General features: G+C 51.6%; 1 protein-coding gene across 3 annotated transcripts in view; it reads right to left on the bottom strand.

The window, feature by feature from the left end:
• Positions 1-202: 202 nt before the first annotated feature.
• Positions 203-16957, bottom strand: part of LOC140906235 (sphingomyelin phosphodiesterase 5-like) — a 32765-nt gene continuing 16010 nt past the window's right edge. For all 3 annotated transcript variants that reach the window (XM_073329801.1, XM_073329800.1, XM_073329802.1), the window contains exons 2-8: positions 8061-9034; positions 6894-6987; positions 5207-5347; positions 4645-4734; positions 4220-4283; positions 3807-3963; positions 203-2417 (exon numbers count right to left, since the gene is read on the bottom strand). In XM_073329801.1, coding sequence (XP_073185902.1) covers positions 2322-2417; positions 3807-3963; positions 4220-4283; positions 4645-4734; positions 5207-5347; positions 6894-6987; positions 8061-8864 — 1446 coding nt within the window. In that variant the 5' untranslated portion in view covers positions 8865-9034 and the 3' untranslated portion in view covers positions 203-2321. The remainder of the gene's footprint in view (positions 2418-3806; positions 3964-4219; positions 4284-4644; positions 4735-5206; positions 5348-6893; positions 6988-8060; positions 9035-16957) is intronic.

Here is a 16957-nt window from a genome sequence, read left to right as displayed (position 1 = left end):
TCTGGCTCAATGTCCCCCCCCCCCCCAATTCCATCCCCCCACATCCCCTGCCTGTCCCCCCCATGTCCCCTGCTCCAGACAGGCCGGTGTCAGTCAAACCTGGATTTCTGCAAAGAGTAAACAACCTTTTCCCCTGTTGGTCCCAAGGGAGGGCTCAGATACACTCAATGAAGCCACACCAGGTGTGTAAATATAACCGGTTTTATTGCCAAAGTATAATAAGCTTCCCAGCCTTCATGTGTTACTGAATATGTGCTTTCCAGCAAGCAAGCAAGAATCAATGCGCACGCCCCTTCTTCTACGGACAGTCCTGGACCCTCCAGCCTTGTCCTTGAGGGCTCGTAGCAGGCGCTGCTCCAGCGTGGGGAATTCCTGGGCACCCACAAGGCTGAGGTCCGCAGGGGAGACTGTTCGTCGAAAGCAATTCTCAGAGCCTTATTTATCATCATCTCTTTCTAAGGGGGTGTATTCATCCCCAACCAGGCTCTGGCGGGCAACACTGTTGCTTCCTATTCGCACACTGCACAGTCTTGGTCCTCGCTTGTCTCTTCACTTGTTTATCCAGTCGAGTGGCTGCAAGACAGCCCAGCTGGTCAAAGCCAGTTCACTACTACCTCCACCCGGACCACCCTGTAATAACGGGCCAAGGTAACTTGCAGTCAGCCCCAACATCCCCCCATCTAGTTAACCCGGCCCCACACAGGAGAAATTGAGGTGGCTCCACACCGTAGTGATCCCCCACAGGCCCTGAGCCCAGACCCAAGGTGCTGGGCCTCACCGGCCAGAGGGGGCACAGTGGACCAGCATGTCTCCTGCCCTGGGCCCCCTGGCCAGCGCAGACCCACCTCCCATGGGACCAGCAGAGCCCCTGGGGGCGACTCTAGCCCAGCCCTAACCCTAGCCCTTCAGTCCATCCAGCCCCATCCCGCCAAGAGCTTTGCAGACTGTCCAAGTCAGGGGGAAGGAGCACAGGGAGGGGGAATGGGAGGGCCCTGCCCAGCCCCACCATAACGAGGACTCTACATTGACCTTCCTCCCCGGACACCGGGGTTCACACTCGCTGCTGTCACTGTGGCGCAGGGTTCAGGAGCAGCCGCAGCCCCAGAGCCACATGGTCCAAGCAGCCGGCCAGCTGGGTGATGAAGGAGAACTTCTCTATGTCCTGTGATGGTATAAATCATTGTTGCAACCAAGGTCCTATAGTTGCACCAAATCTTCTACAAAGGAGGTCAAGTAAGGTGTCTATGAAAAGGTTGTAATTTGCTGGTTATGATTATGCTGTTTGTATGTGTGTATCATTTTTGTATTTGAAGTTATGAATATTGGCTCTGTACTTGTATCTCAATGTGTTTGATTCTAAGTAGCACCAGTGAAGCATTTGGCCATCTTATTGAGAAGGGACTCTTCAGATTAAGTGCCCAATCAAGAAACACTTAACTGACAATGGACCTTGGGAGACTCCAATCCACATGTGAGAGTCTTCCTGGGAATGTTCAAGGTAGCATGTGAGCAATGGTTGCTCTACCTGTAAAGAACTGAGTCATCCATGGACATGTGACTTGCCCATGTGACTCCAAACTCCATCTTGCTGCTGTGATTTCCGACAGTAAGAACAAAGGGGTTTCCTTCCACATGGCAGAGGATATAAAAGGCCCCAGAAACCACTCCATTTTGTCTTCAATCATGTTTCTTACCTCTGGAGGAACTTTGCTACACTGAAGCGCTGAACCCAGGACTGAAGGACCCACCCCAGCTGGGGATGTGCTCCAGAGACTTGATTTGAACCTGCAGTTTATTCCCTCACTGCTACAAGCCTGAACCAAGAACTTGGCCGTTACTGTCTGTCATTGATTCCATTCAACCCATTCTAGCTCTCATCTCTATCCTTTTCCTTTTATGAATAAACCTTTAGATTTTAGATTCGAAAGGATTGGCAACAGCGTGATTTGTGGGTAAGATCTGATTTGTATATTAACCTGGGTCTGGGGCTTGGTCCTTTGGGATCGGGAGAACCTTTTTTTTTTGGGGGGGTGGGGGGGGAAATTGGTTTTTCGTAACCATTCATCCCCATAAGAAGTGGCTGCTGGGGTTGATACTGGGGAACTGGAGTGTCTGAGGGAATTTCTTGTGTGACTTATGGTTAAACAGAGGGTTAAACCAAAGTCCTCTCTGTTTGGCTGGTTTGGCGTGCCTTAGTTTGTAAAGGACTCCCAGCTTTGGGCTGTGACTGCCCTGCTCGAAGCAATTTGTCCTGAATTGGTACTCTCAGTTGGGTCCCTCCAGAGGCTGCGTCGTTACACTGGGGTTCACACTCGCTGCTGTCACTGCGGCGCAGGGTTCAGGAGCAGCCGCAGCCCTACAGCCACGTGGTCCGAGCAGCCGGCCAGCTGGGTGATGAAGGAAAACTTCTCCACCTCCTGGGGAAAGCAAGGGGACAGCGGTGTCAGGAGCACAGCAGGCTCCCTGCTCCCCCCCTGAGAATGCATGGGGGGGTCCCCTGAGACCACAGATCCCAGCATGCAATGAGTCCAGGTCTAGCTAAGCCAGAGCAGTGCAGGCTGGGACTTGTAGTCCCATGGGCTGCACCCTCCCCTCAATCAACGCTGAGCACTGACACAGCTCACTACCCCTTCCCAGCCATGGCCCGGCCAGGCTCCTTCCCCCGCTACAGGGCAGGAAACAGCCCAGAGTGGAGGTCCCACGCAGAGTCATGCAGCACATAGGGTCAGAGCCAGCAGAGATCCCAGGCGTCCTGGCCCCCAGGCTCGGACCCTTCCAGGGAGCCCTGGACCATGCTGACTAGCTCTCTGAATCCCCCGCACCCTGAGCAGCGATTCGGCAAGGCCAGCCCCCTGCAGCCTGGCTCCACGGCACCATACCATGAAAACCCCGGAGCGTGGGAGCTGCTGAGAGCCCCTGAAGGAGCTGACCTAGTGAGTGCAGCTACCAGCCCCAGCCACCTCCCCAGCATGGGCCCCTGTGGCCCTACCAGCCCCCAGCAGCTGGCCCCTGAGCCAGGCAGGCCCCAGAGCTGAACCCCCCTGCCCTGGGCCCAGCATCCCTGGCTGGGAGCTTACCTGCACCCTTGGGCTTGGGGCCTGCTCTTCGTTCCGTGGGGCCCAGGCCAGGCTGGGGGCTAGGGGCTCCTGGGTACCCCTGTACGGGGAGACTTTGGCAAACCAGTAAAGTGCCTGAAACCACTATGGCTTATTACTAAAAGCAGCCAAGTCAGCAGGCTTAGCTTAACCAAGGCAGGAGGGGAGGGGGGTCTTTGGGTGCCACGGGAAGGGCAGCTTGACCCTGCATCCTTCCTGATAAGAATTGTGTTGAAGTTGCTGATACATGCATCTTAGAAGAGCAGGATGTGCCCCAGGAATGTCTGCTGGGGCCTCAAGGCTGCAAACTCTGGAAAAACCCACACCGATAATCAGAAGGAGCCTCTTGCTTGCCCATGGGAACTGCTGGCTGAACAAGTTTGCTTTAAGGGACATAAAAAGAAAAGGAGTACTTGTGGCACCTTAGAGACTAACCAATTTATTTGAGCATAAGCTTTCGTGAGCTACAGCTCACTTCATCGGATGCATACTGTGGAAAGTGTAGAAGATCTTTTTATACACACAAAGCATGAAAAAATACCTCCCCCCACCCCACTCTCCTGCTGGTAATAGCTTATCTAAAGTGATCACTCTCCTTACAATGTGTATGATAATCAAGTTGGACCATTTCCAGCACAAATCCAGGTTTTCTCCCTCCCCCTCACCCCCCCACAAACCCACTCTCAAGCCGGGGTCCCTCTGGGCACTCACCGTTGTCAGGCTGATGGGGGCGGGGTGCTCGCGGTACAGGATGTAGTCGATGCGACGCCCTTCCCAGGGGCTCCCTGCTGCCGAGGGGTCGGGGCAGCCGTCCTGCAGGATGGGACAGGCCAGGTACTTCCGCCTGCCCTCCTCTTGCTCCAGCGTCCTGCGGGGTGCACGGGGGAGCCGTCAGCAGGGGGCCGAGTGGCAGGGGAGGAGGAGCGTGGCTCTGCGTAGGGGGCTAGTCACACCTGGGCTACAGGGGGCTGCATGGCAAGGGAGGGCCATCCACAGGTTAGCCTTTACCCTGTCCCATTAGTGTCCCATTACCCTGTGTGGGGGTGGGGCAGAGCCTGCCTTGAACTAGGGCTGTAAGCCCCCCGGCCCCCCAGCGCTCTGGAACCTGCAGGTGCAGCCGTTACCTTTTCAGCTTCTCTGGGGTCGACACGGCCTCCTCGTAGATCTCCAGGTAGTTCAGCAGGGTGCCTGCAGGGACGTGAGCAGCACTTAGAGCCTCCCCTGCTCTGCCGCTCCCCCCACCCCAAAATCTTCCTTCACCCACAGGTACCTCAGCAGAGATCTGGGTGCGGGGAGGGAGCAGGGCTGGGACAGGAGGGGGCTCCGGGTCTGGAGGGGCACGGGCAGAGCTGGGGGGCAGGCCTCGGCTAGCAGGGCCCCTGGACCCCTGACCCCCGACGTCTCACCCGGGGGTTCCAAAGGCTGGGTCCCCCTGTGGGGATCTGGATCTAGATGTTTATCTGCAGCCCCAGATGGGGGCCCGGCTCCGCGGAACTGAGACAGAGAGGGCAGCAAGCTGCACTGGGCACTGGGCCAGCCAGACACGTACCTATGGCCCAGGGCTTGTCCTGCCTGGGCCCCACTCGGCATGGGTCTTGGTACTGCCGGAAGATGTTGTGGGTCTGCTCCAACTTATCCCCTGGAAAGATCCGGCAGAGTGAATGGGCACATCTGCACTCCCCCCTCCCCTCCCCCTCCTCCAGACCACCCTCCCCCATCCCCTCACTGCCCCCCGCACTCCTTGTGTGATGAAGCAGGAATTTTGTATAATATTTATATGATGCCGATGTGTGCCTCAGTTTCCCTCTACACTTTGCTGCTCCTGGAAGAGTGCAGGAGACTGGTGTGCCTGGATTCACTGCAGGGAGCCACGGAGCAAGACAGGATCACTGAGGCCTGACAAGCCAGCTCTGGAGTGTCGGAGGCCGTGGGCCTGCCGTGGGGAAGTGTGTGAACCCTTGGAGTGCGGCATTCTGGAGGGGTCACTTCCAAGGGATGCGTTACAGGCTGGGCACAGAGAAGACCCTGTGACTCCACAACACTTGGTCACCCCGCCAGGCTCCTTTCCTCCTCCGCAATCCCCATGGGTTCTCCCTCGGGCCAGACTCCACCTGAGGAGCAGTTGTCGAAGTTGAAGTCCCCGCAGAACACATCGAAGGCGACGATGTCCCCTTGCTGCGCGTGGGCGTCCTGGAACAGCTGCACCCAGGAGAGCCCCATGGTGAGCTGGTCAAAGCGGATCTGTGCATGGGCTGAGGAGAGAGGGCTCCGTTACTGGCTGCACCCCACATCCAATCCCTGCAGCACTCCCCCTCAGGGATCAAGAGCAATGGAGCCAGGAGCCCCAGGGCAGGAAGTGAGCACCCCCCACCCACCACTCACGGAGACCCTGCAGTCAGGGGAGCCTTGGCCCATGGCTGGAGGGTCGGCACTGGGACCTCAGCCCAGCCCAGGGGACAGGTGTCCCCCCCCTCGCTCGCAGGGGGCCCTGCAGGGGAGAGCTAGGGAGGCAAGCAGAGGGAGCTGGGGCAGCAGAGGACTGAGGGCCCAGGACTGGCACCACAGAGCACAGCACTGCCACCAAGCCCACTCCAGGGAGAGCTCTGTAGCTGAGTTGTTTCCAGGAGCAGAATGGGGAAGGGGGGGCCTGATTGTTCGTGTGACGCTCCGTACCTCAGGGGACACCCTGCGCCCCCATGTTAATCCTTATAATAGGATTGCATGGTATCCAGTGCAAAGTTTGGCGTGTTGGGTGGCTTCGGAGGCTCATGATGCACTGAGCAGTGTTGTTATAGTGATTTTATAGGTGGTAATTTCATGTACATAGTTACAAGGCTGAAAATGTGTCCTCATGGCTTAAAACAAGCCCAAGCAAAAACTCTCCAAGAGCAGAGGGGCCATTCACACCTCATGAGGGCATGTATGGGACAAACCCAGCCCAGCCTCACAGGGACAAAGGACACTGGCCTAGGCAGCAACAAAGGATCTGCTGGATTCTTGAGTGAGTTACCCCCCTTCCCTTGGTCAGTTTGGGACGGCGATGAGGTAATGCTCACCTGACTCTAACGGATGGGGGGCAAAGCCAAGAGGGAAGAAAGGACATGATAAAAGGAAGAGACATTTGCCAGGCTCTTCCTCTCTCTCCCACCTCCATCTACACACACCACATCAAACGACTGAAACGCTGATCAAAGGGGAGAGCCTGGCTGAAGGGCAACCAGCCAGCCTGTTGTGAGAAGCATCTAAGTTTGTAAGAGCATTGAAAGTGTTAAGATCAGCTTAGAATGTGTTTTGCTTTTATTTAATTTGACCAAATCTGACTTCTTATGTTTTGACTTATACTCACTTAAAATTTATCTTTTGTAGTTAATAAATTTGTCTGTTTGTTCTACCTGAAGCAGTGTGTTTGGTTTGAAGTGTGTCAGAGACTCCCCTTGGGATAATAAGCCTGGTACATATCAATTGCTTTGTTAAATTGACGAACTCATATAAGCTTGCAGCGCCCATTGGGCATAACCAGACACTGCAAGACGGAGGTTCCAAGGGTTGTGTCTGGGACCGGAGATATTGGTTAGTGTCGTTCGGTTGCACAATCCAAGCGGTTTACATGCCAGAGGCTGTGCGTGAACAGCCTGGGAATGGAGGTTCTCAAAGCGAAGCAGGGTAAGGCTGGTTTCCAGAGTCAAGGATTGGAGTGACCTAGCAGATCACCGGTCCAGATAACACCAGGGGAATGTCACTGTCCGGATGGGCTGTTTTCTCCCTCTCCAGCCCCCATGGGCTACAGCCCCAACTCACCTCCATAACACGTACTGTAACCAGCTGGAGCGTGCAGGTGGGTGCAGTTCAGATAGCCCACTATCCTCTGCCCTTGGGCTTCCCCCAGCTGCACCTAGCAGGTGCACATGGAAATGTTGCCAGTTACAAGCTGGAAGGCCACTGATGGGGACGGGGCACAGCACAGGCCCCATCATGGGGAGGGGTGGGGGTGCAGGCGTTTGGCCAGGGCGACGGTCAGAGCCGTGGGGAAGGAGGGTCAGTTTCACCTCGTCAGTGCAGGGCATGGCTGGGACCTGGGAGGAGATGACCCCCACGTGGTTCATGGGCCCACATGTCTGTCACCCCACGGATGCCCAGGACTCAACCCTTATTGTCTGGCTGGGGTCCCACTGCCAAGGGCTCTCACTGCTCTCCTGGCCGGGCTGTTCCTGAAGCACCTGCTCCCCCCAGGACCTGTCCCTGCCTGGGCTGCAGACACCCACTCCCCGGCCGGGGCTCCCGGAGCTCTCAAGCTCCGCAGACACTGCCTGAGGGACACCTCCCCACACAGGCTGAACAAGAGCATCGGGGGGCCCTGCTCCTGCCACCCACTGCTGGAAGCAGCAGCCCACAGCCCCCTGTCTGGGGATTCTGGGATTTGAGGCAGATGAAGGCAGCTGGTGCTTCTGGGACAGCTGGGAACCAGCTGCTTGCTCCTTCTTGTGGATGGGGCTAGGCTGATGGTGTGGGGCATCGTCCCTCATCTTCCCTTGGGTTGCAGGAGGCCCCAGGGTAACCAATCCCCTGCACGCAGGGGTCACCAGTTGAATGGTGCACGTGTGCACACGGGGGCTCAGACTCAGGTCCTCCCTACAGCTGGAGGCCGGGACACACGGGGAAAAGGGAGAGGGCCCAGGGTCACTTGGGGAGTCCAGGGCAGACCCGGGAGGAGACCCCAGGAGTCCTCACTTCCAGTCCCCTGCTGTAATCCGCTCCGCCACCCAGGCCCACCTCTGCCCACATAGGCCCAGCGCCCCTGCAGGGAGCGGTGGCTCATACGCGGATGCAGCATTGCCCTGAGCAGGGCAGGGAGGGAATGCCCCACGCCGCCCTGCAGCGACCCCGTCAGGCTGGCCGGGGAGAGGCCATGCCAGGCCCAGGAGGGTAGAGGGCCCTGGGCTCCCCGCAGCTGGGGCAGCTCCTCACCTGCACGGAGAGCAGCCCCTTGGCGGACAGCGCGTCCTCACGGATACCGTTGGGGTAGCAGTGGTACTGGGCGGCCAGCACGGGGTAGTGGCTGGCCAGGAAGAGCCCGCTGTTTAAGACCTTGAGAGTACAACACCCATTCAGCCCGTAGGTGCCCACGTCGTACACAATGTGCTCGTAGAAGGGGCTCAGCAGCTGGCAGAGGCGGGCGCCTGCTTGCTGGTCGAACACCTCCTGCAGGCAAAGGAAGTCCACGTCTGGTGGGAAGGATGCCGAGATCTCCCCAGGCCCAGCCCCTTCCTCCCTGTCGAACTGGCTGCTCCTGGGGCTGGCCAAGCTGGCACTGGCCTCCCCCTGCGTGAGGCGCTGGCCGATGCGGGCCACGCGCTGCTTCATCTGTCCCAGGTTGCTGTTCTTGGCCAGGCCGTCGGGCAGGAGGCACACGTTGGCGCTGACGAAGCTGAAGGCCTTGCCCGTGCCCGGCAGCTCCCACGGCTCTGGGTGGCGCGAGGGCGCGGTGTGTTTGTAGGCGAAGGGCCTGCGGGCAGCCTGCAGCGGCAGCCACAGCAGCAGGCCCAGGAGGGCGACTGGCATGGAGAGGAGAAGGAGCAGCAGCAGCAAGGGGCCGGTGACCAGTGCCCGCAGGGGGCAGGGCCGGCACCGGTTCTGCTGCTGCTCCGCCGTGGTCTCTCTGAGGTCGAGGAGGCAGTCAGTGGCCCAGTAGCTGGGGAAGAGCAAGTACTGTCCCAGGCTGTACAGGCCGCTCAGGAACCGGTTCGTGAACGGAGACTCCCGCAGGACCATGCTGCACGGCACCAGGGGCCGGGGAGCCCGGGCGTTACTGCTCCACCCGGGGGCTTCCCGGGGGCTCCGGTCACACCTCGCCACGCCCCGGGGGTCCCAATGCCCGGCCCGGGGGTCCTGCAGGGCGGGAGGAGCGGCTGATCCCGGCTGGCTTCGCGTCCCGGGAGGTGCTGAAGGGAGAGAACGGGCAGGAAGGTTTCAGACAAGTCACGTCGCACTCGCTGGCTGTGAGACTGTCTCATTAGCAGACTAGCTCCCTCTCACACGCATTCCTAAGCTCCTCACACTCATTTTGAGTAAATATAGAAAGATTTAAAATATTTTTGAAGGAGACAGTGTTTGTAGGTTGGTCACAAAACATGTTGCATGGATGGGTGGCACATGAACCGCTGGCTCAGGGAGGCTAGTCCCCGGCTTGGCCCATCCCTTCTGCCCAAGTGTGGTGTTTAGATGTTGCTTATAATTATTAGAATTGGGAGCACTGGCTGTTGGGAGTCTGAAAGGACAGGAAACAGGAAGGAGGGGGGAGGAATTGAAGAGGCTGAGGGAGAGCTACTGAGGGTGCAGCAGATTGGAAAAGAGGTTTCCACTTTAAAAATAAAGTCCTGTTGAAGTTTGTTAGTACCTTGCCTGGCTACTGCAACATTTTGGTGAGAAGAATGGATCTTCTGCCTCTGAACCCACCTGCATCCTTTCTACAAAGCCCAGGTGAGCCTCCAATTGCTTTTACTACCTGGATCCATATGTTTGAGACTTATCTGCTTGCAATTAGTGCTACAGAGATTTCTGAAGCAAGAAAGCATGCTCTGCTAATCCACTGCCTTGGAGCAGAAGGGCAGCGTATATTTTACACTTTTTCCCTTGCAGACGATAAATAGGAGACTGCACTCACTGCAATAAAGAACTTTTTTGTACCAAAAGTAAATGTAGTAGCTAATTGCTACAGATTTTGCCAGCATGAGCAGAAACCAGGGGAGACTATAATGCAGTATATTGCTTCCCTGAGGAGTCTGATTGTAACTTGTGACTTTGGGAATACAGCAGATGAGATGATTAGAGACCAGCTCATTGAGAAAACAACCATGCTTCGTGTAAGAGAACGTTTACTTCTAGAACCACAACTTACACTAGAAAAAGCAATAACCATTGCTACCCAGATTGAGTCAGCTACAGCTGAAGCCAAAATAATGATCATGGATACAGGAGGCACAGTCCAGTCTGTGACTCCTTTGCAGAAAAGTTCACTATCACTGCAGACAAACAATTACAAGAGGAAAACTAATGAAAAACCACCAAATCAGCAAATTCAAAATACAGTAAAAGCATGCTTTTGCTGTGGATCCCCACAACACCTTGCAAGCTACACAGGATGTCCGGCAAAAGTAGCTCAGTGCAATCATTGCAAAAAGATTGGACATTTTGCTAAAGTATGTCGCAGCAGCCAGTTCAATCAACAGGTGCATGCTGTTACGATACCAGATGTTACTGTGCTGAGCATGGACAAAATCAGTCCTGCACATATTCCAGAACAAATAAAGTGCATGGTAAACATTTCCGCCATACCCTCAGGCAAACCACACTCTATTCAGCTAATGTTGGACACTGGCTCAGCAGTATCTATACTACCTGATTCCATCTATCTGCATTACTTTAGAGATGTGCCTCTCACTGAACTCAAGCTTCACTTGGTGTGCTATTTGAAAAACCATATTCCAGTACGTGGCTGCCTGCCAGCAATAGTTACTTTTGGTGATTGCTGTGTAACTGCAGAGTTCTACATTGTCCACAAAGGCACTCCTATCCTTGGCAGAGATTTACTGGCTGCTTTAAATCTCAGGGTAGTTAATGGACGAATTGATCTTCCTCAGCAAAGCACTCTTGCGGTACACACACCAGTTTCAGCTAGGACCCAACACCAAGTTGAGGAGAAACTCGGCTGTGCTTTTGGGTTTCTGCATAAAGTTAAAATGCAGAATAATGTGATGCCTGTATGACAAAAGTTACGGCGCTTACCATTTTCAGTCAGGGAAGCTGTTTCAGAGGAACTTAGAAAACTTGTTCAAGAGAACATTACTGAAGAGAGTAATTCCTCAGAATGGGTTTCACCTGTCGTAGTGACGCAGAAGAAGGGTGGAGGCATTTGCCTTTGTGTGGACTTAAGGGAGCCAAATAAAGCTATTGTGATTGACAGCCATCCTCTTCCGCACACAGAAGAAGTATTTGCAGAACTCCATGGAGCAAAGATGTTTTCTACTCTTGATTTGCAGAGCACATACCACCAGCTTATGTTGCATGAAGATAGCAGAGACCTCACAGCATTTATTACGCATGAGGGACTATTCCATTTTAAACGTGTTCCATACTGTCTCACATCTGCCCCAAGTGCCTTCCAAACAATGATGTCATTGATTTTGAAGAATCAACATGGAGTTCAGTGCTATTTGGATGATATTATCATGTTTGGAAATACTTTGGAGGAACATGACAATAACCTGCAGTCTGTAAACTGGATCAGCAAAGCAGGCCTCCAGCTCAATAGGTCCAAATGCAAATTTAGACAAACTGAACTCTCCTTTCTGGGGCATAAAATTTCACAGGCTGGACTAAAACCTGATCCAGATCATATCCTGGCAATTTCAAGTGCTCCTCCTCCAACAGATTTGCAAACCTTACATTCCTTCTTGGGTCTTACCTCCTGGTATGCAAAATTCATTCCCAATTATGCTTCTGTCATTGAACCATTATGAGAATTACTACAGGGAAGTTCAACCTTAGTGTGGACAATGGATGCACAAGGTAGTTTCGAAATGGTGAAAGACTTTATTGTACATAGTCCAGTACTTGCACTGTTCAGTCCTGCATTGCCCACAATTGTAACTACTGATGCTTCTGATTATGGACTTGGGGCTGTCCTCACACAACTTCATGAGGACAACACAGAGAGGACTGTTGCGTTTGCTTCAAGGACACTAAGTAATGCTGAGAGAAAATATTCTACAGTCGAAAAAGAAGCACTTGCTTGTGCCTGGGCTACTGAAAAATGGAGAACTTACCTGTGGGGCCGCACGTTCAAGTTGCGCACAGACCACAGCCCTTTGACGACGTTGCTCACCACGAAAGGACTGGGCAGAGCAGGATACCGTATTGCTCGAGGGTCTGCAGGACTACTCTCTTTCAGTTATGAACTGGAATATAAGCCTGGAAACCAAAACGTGGTCACCGATTGCCTTTCTCACCTGCCTTTGCTTTCACCAGATGGTCCACCAGAGGATGAGGATGTCGTGGTTGCGCTTATTACAAGCACTCTCACTGCAGTTACAAGAGAACAATTTCAAGCTGCTTGTTCAGCGTGTCCAATTCAACAGAAACTACGGGAATTTCTGACAAAGAGATGGCCCGGTCACCCTAAAAACCTTGACCCAGTTTTGCTGCCTTATTTTAGAGTTCGGGACGAACTTTCTTTGCTTGATGGCTGTGTGCTACGAGGTACACACCAGCTCCTTATGCCAGAAGAATTACAGTCAGAACTCATACACCTGGCACACAATACTCATCAAGGAATTGTCTGAACCAAACAACAACTACGGGATCTGTATTGGTGGCCAGGGATCGACTCTCAAACTGAAGCACTCATAAAATCCTGTGTCACTTGCCAAATGCATGATAAGACAGCAGTGACATGTACCCCTCCATTACAGCCTTTTCCTCTTCCTGAATCTGCATGGGAAAAAGTGGTGATTGACATTGTAGGACCCTTTGATACGGCTCCAGGTGACTGCCGTTATGCCATCACCTTAATAGACTATTTCAGTAAATGCCCTGAGGTAGCGTTTACATCGCAAATCTCTTCCACTACAGTAATTAAGTTCCTCTCCTCAGTTTTTAGCCGGGAAGGTAACCCAAAAGAACTGATTTCAGATAATGGTAGTCAATTTACTTCCCTGGAGTTTGAAACTTTTCTAGCACAGAGGAACATTTTACACAGAAAGTCATCCCTATACTACCCTCAAGCCAATGGGGAAATCGAACGGTTTAACAGAAGTTTGAAAGAGAGTTTGCAAATGGTTAAACTGGAAGGGCGATTGTGTATAACCTTCACTACTGATTTCTTACAAGCATACCGGGCTAAACAACATGCCACAACGCAAAGATCACCCGCAGAGTTACTGCATGGGAAACAGATGAATACTAAACTGAACATTGCGGGATTGTTAAAGGCACGACCTGAGGCCCCAACCGAGGATGATGTGAGAAAAACAGTTGAACAGAACCAAGCGAAGTATAAGCCTTTCACAGATAAGCAGTGGGGTGCTAAGGAACCAAAGTTTGAGTTTGGTTCCTTCGTTAGAATACGAAAACCTGGAATTTTATGCAAAGGGGACCATAAATTCACAGCTCCTCTTAAAATCATAGAGAAGAAGGGACCTTACACCTATCGACTTTCTGATGGGCGGGTATGGAATGCTTCTTCTCTGGCACCTGCCTATGCACCAAGAGGAGATTATGCCGACACCCAGTCTGCACTGGATGACTTCACCGTAGTATCAACACAACAAGACTTTGCACTGGAATCGGGGCTTGAAAGATGGCCTGTCAGACCCAGACCACCACCTGTCTGGACTAGAGACTATGTTATGTAGTATCTACAGGGTTTTCAGTGTAATAATTCTGTTAACAGTATAGTGCCTTGTTTTCTACTTGTTCCTGTGGTTAGAACAACAATGTTTATTGTAATTGGAAGAGTTTCTTAAGAGAGGAGGGAATGTGGTGTTTAGATGTTGCTTGTAATTATTAGAATTGGGAACACTGGCTGTTGGGAGTCTGAAAGGACAGGAGACAGGAAGGACGGGGGAGGAGTTGAAGAGGCTGAGGGAGAGCTACTGAGGGTGCAGCAGCAGCTTGGAAAAGAGGTTTCCACTTTAAAAAACACAGTCCTGTTGAAGTTTGTTAGTACCTGGCTACTACAACACCAAGGTGCCACCCCCTTCCTCCACCAACGCCACCTCCCCACCCCCGCCCCCGCCCTGGGCCGCCTGAGTGCCTCCAGCCCCGCAGCACTGGGTGGTTGGGTGGCACGGCGCCCAGGCCCCCCAGCCCCGCAGCACTGGGTGGTTGGGTGGCACGGCGCCCAGGCCCCCCAGCCCCGCAGCACTGGGTGGTGCGAGCACCAGCTCCAGCCGCCCGGAGTCCCTGGCTGCAGACCGGCCCCCCCAGCCCCAGCCCGAGCCCCACCACAGGGGAAGAGCACAGAGCGCCGATGGGAAGCAGAAGGGGTCTGGGAGCAGAGTGTGAGCAGGGCCACGCAGGGCTGTTTGGGGAGACTCAGCGTCCCCCGGCTTGTGATACCCGCTGCCCATGATTGCATGGAAGTTGGAAGAGCAAGGGGGGACATTAGTCCTTTTGCAAAACAAAAGTTCTTTTGCGCAGCCAGAGCATTCCCAGCAATGGGACTCTGGGAAGACCACTAGGGCTTTTGACACTGCTAAGATATGTCCACACAACATGCAGGAGAAGAGAGTGTTCAGTCTTGTTTGAAAGAAGAAGACACCATTCAGCCCAACTGTTGGACTGGCTGGGGCACTGTCCTCTATTGTCCAAGTGAAGCTGGCCAATCCTGAGCCATGTTTCAAGTCTGAGCCACCAAAAGAAGTTATAAAAACAACAAAGGGGCCACAGGGCAATATAATAAAGCACATGAATAAAATGTGAAAACAAATTAGATATTAAAAGAAATGTGGAATCTGAATCCTTTATCTATGGTTTATTAGCTTCAAATTAATTAAATTCAATGTCATTATTTTTACATTCATTTAATGTATTGTTTAGTTGTGTTTCATTTTAATTATTTAATTTTAGGGCTGTCAAGCGATTAAAAAAATTAATGGTGGTTAATCATCAATTAATCGCACTGTTAATAATAGAATACCATTTATTTAAATATTTTCGGGTGTTTTCTACATTTTCAAATATATTTAAGTGTTTCATATGCAATATTAAGTAGTGTATATTTTAAAACAAACTATTAAATGCTCGTTGGATTAAAAACCTGAACTATTGGATGTCGTCAAGGACCAAAGATAAGAGTCCCTGTCTTAAGCAATGACCTAATACGCTGTGACCCTATGCCACATATTCTTCATAGAGATATGCTTATGATATGAATATGGCATAACTAAGATATGTTTTATGCAAGATGGGTCATGTGAGGTGTCATTGGAAAGGTTATGATTTACTGAATGTGATTGTCCAATTTGTATGCATGTGTGTATCTGAAGGTAGGAATATTGACTATGTAATAATTACAATTGTGTTTTCACTTGAGGAATGCCCACCACACAGTATGCAATCAGCCTGAATGGGCCATTAGGAAAGACAATAAGACTTTAAAGATACTAATTTCCCTCCTTCCTGAGAAGTTTCCTGGGACACTGCTTTGACACGGCAAGGTAAAGTGATCATGTCATCTGGTACAGGATATCTTGAAATGCTGGTACTTTTCCAGGGAAGGGGGTGGGTTAAACTAGGAGACAAAGCATTCCTGCCATATGCAAATCCTATTTAAGGCTGGGGAGTGAGTTAATCTGGGCTCTTCGCCACTGCCTCCCTGCCCAAGAAGGAAGACTGCTGAACATACCTGAAGAAATAAAGGAACTAACCTGGGGGAGGCAGGCAAGAGAGGTCGGCCTGTAAAAGGAATCCCTAGAGATTTAAGCTGCAAGCAGTGCAGTTTCCCTTCAAGAAACCCGGCAACCAGCTTGAAACATTAAGGGTGAGAAATTATTATTTGTAGCCAGTATTCCTTAGTGTACTAAGCTTCATTTGCGTGTTTTGTTTTATTTGCTCAGTAATCTGCCTTGATCTGTTTGCTATTCCTAATAATCACTTAAAAAATTTACCTTTTGTAGTTAATACACTTGGTTTTTTTAATTCTAAACCCAGTTTGTGCAATTCATAACGGGGGGCAGGGGGAAGCTGTGTATATCTCCCTCCACATTGAGGGAGGGGGGCTCAATAGGGCTGTATAGAGATCACTATACAAAGTAAGACAATTTAATTTTGGGTTTACACTCCAGAGGGTGTGTGCACCAGAGTGCTGGGCAGTTCCCCAAGCTGAGCCTTCCCATACAGAGCTGATTGCAGACTGTGTGTGATTCTACAGCTGGGTGTGTCCCTAGCTGGGTGTGTGCTGGAGGGGGCTTAAGAGCCACACTGGGTCAGACCAAAGGTCCATCTAGCCCAGGATCCTGTTGTTGGGATATATCTATATTTATAGATATATCTTCCAACATTCCCCCCCTTGATACATGATTAATGCCATTAATTATTGTATCACTTTATAATTTTGCAGGCAATTCAATTTCATATATCACTTGCTCCAAAACTTCTTGTGGCTTGCTTATTCAGCAGTATGAACATAGCATAATAAAGGTTAACACAATCATTAATGCAAATAATATGACAATAGGATGTAGTGTTCAATTTAGCAGAGCTGCGACACTGGGAGACCATCCTTTAAAAACATCATACCAGTGAGATATTTCCAATTCTTCTTTCCCCAGTTTTAATATTTGACCATTGTGGATCTAAGTGTTTATTCCCCCCTCCCCCCGCTAAGCAGGCTTCGATACATCTTTTGCACGTTGCTTGATTTTTTCGCTTTCATCCATCAGTTTTTCCCACTGTTCCCAACGTATCCCCATGTCAAAGGGCCAGTCCACATCTTTTCATTCCCAAACAATTTCCTTTTTTTAAAAATAGAGGACCTCGGTAAGTAATTCCATTCATAATGACCTCTGTTACATTACGTTTACCTGACTCAATTGGGCCTTTTTCTGTCATACTTCCCCAAAATACATGTTTTTCAGTGGTTACCACCCAGATATACCCATTGCCTAAATCAAACACTCTTGTGCCATTAAAGGCTAAATATTGCATGGTACATTGTCCGCTTGAATGGTTCAAATGACATCCCTCTAGGGACCAAGTTAGTTGTGGGCACACCCATTTGCTTCGTCCCCACTCTCCATAATGTTTCATTCATTCTACTAATTTATAATCCCCTTCTTCTTGAATCAAGGGTGTCCCACTTATTT

The sequence above is a fragment of the Lepidochelys kempii genome, chromosome 2 (assembly GCF_965140265.1).
Source record: "Lepidochelys kempii isolate rLepKem1 chromosome 2, rLepKem1.hap2, whole genome shotgun sequence".
Classification (NCBI taxonomy): Eukaryota; Metazoa; Chordata; order Testudines; family Cheloniidae; genus Lepidochelys; species Lepidochelys kempii.
The sequence above is the reverse complement of the archived record's forward strand: the minus strand, read 5'-3'. Positions and strand labels throughout refer to the sequence as shown.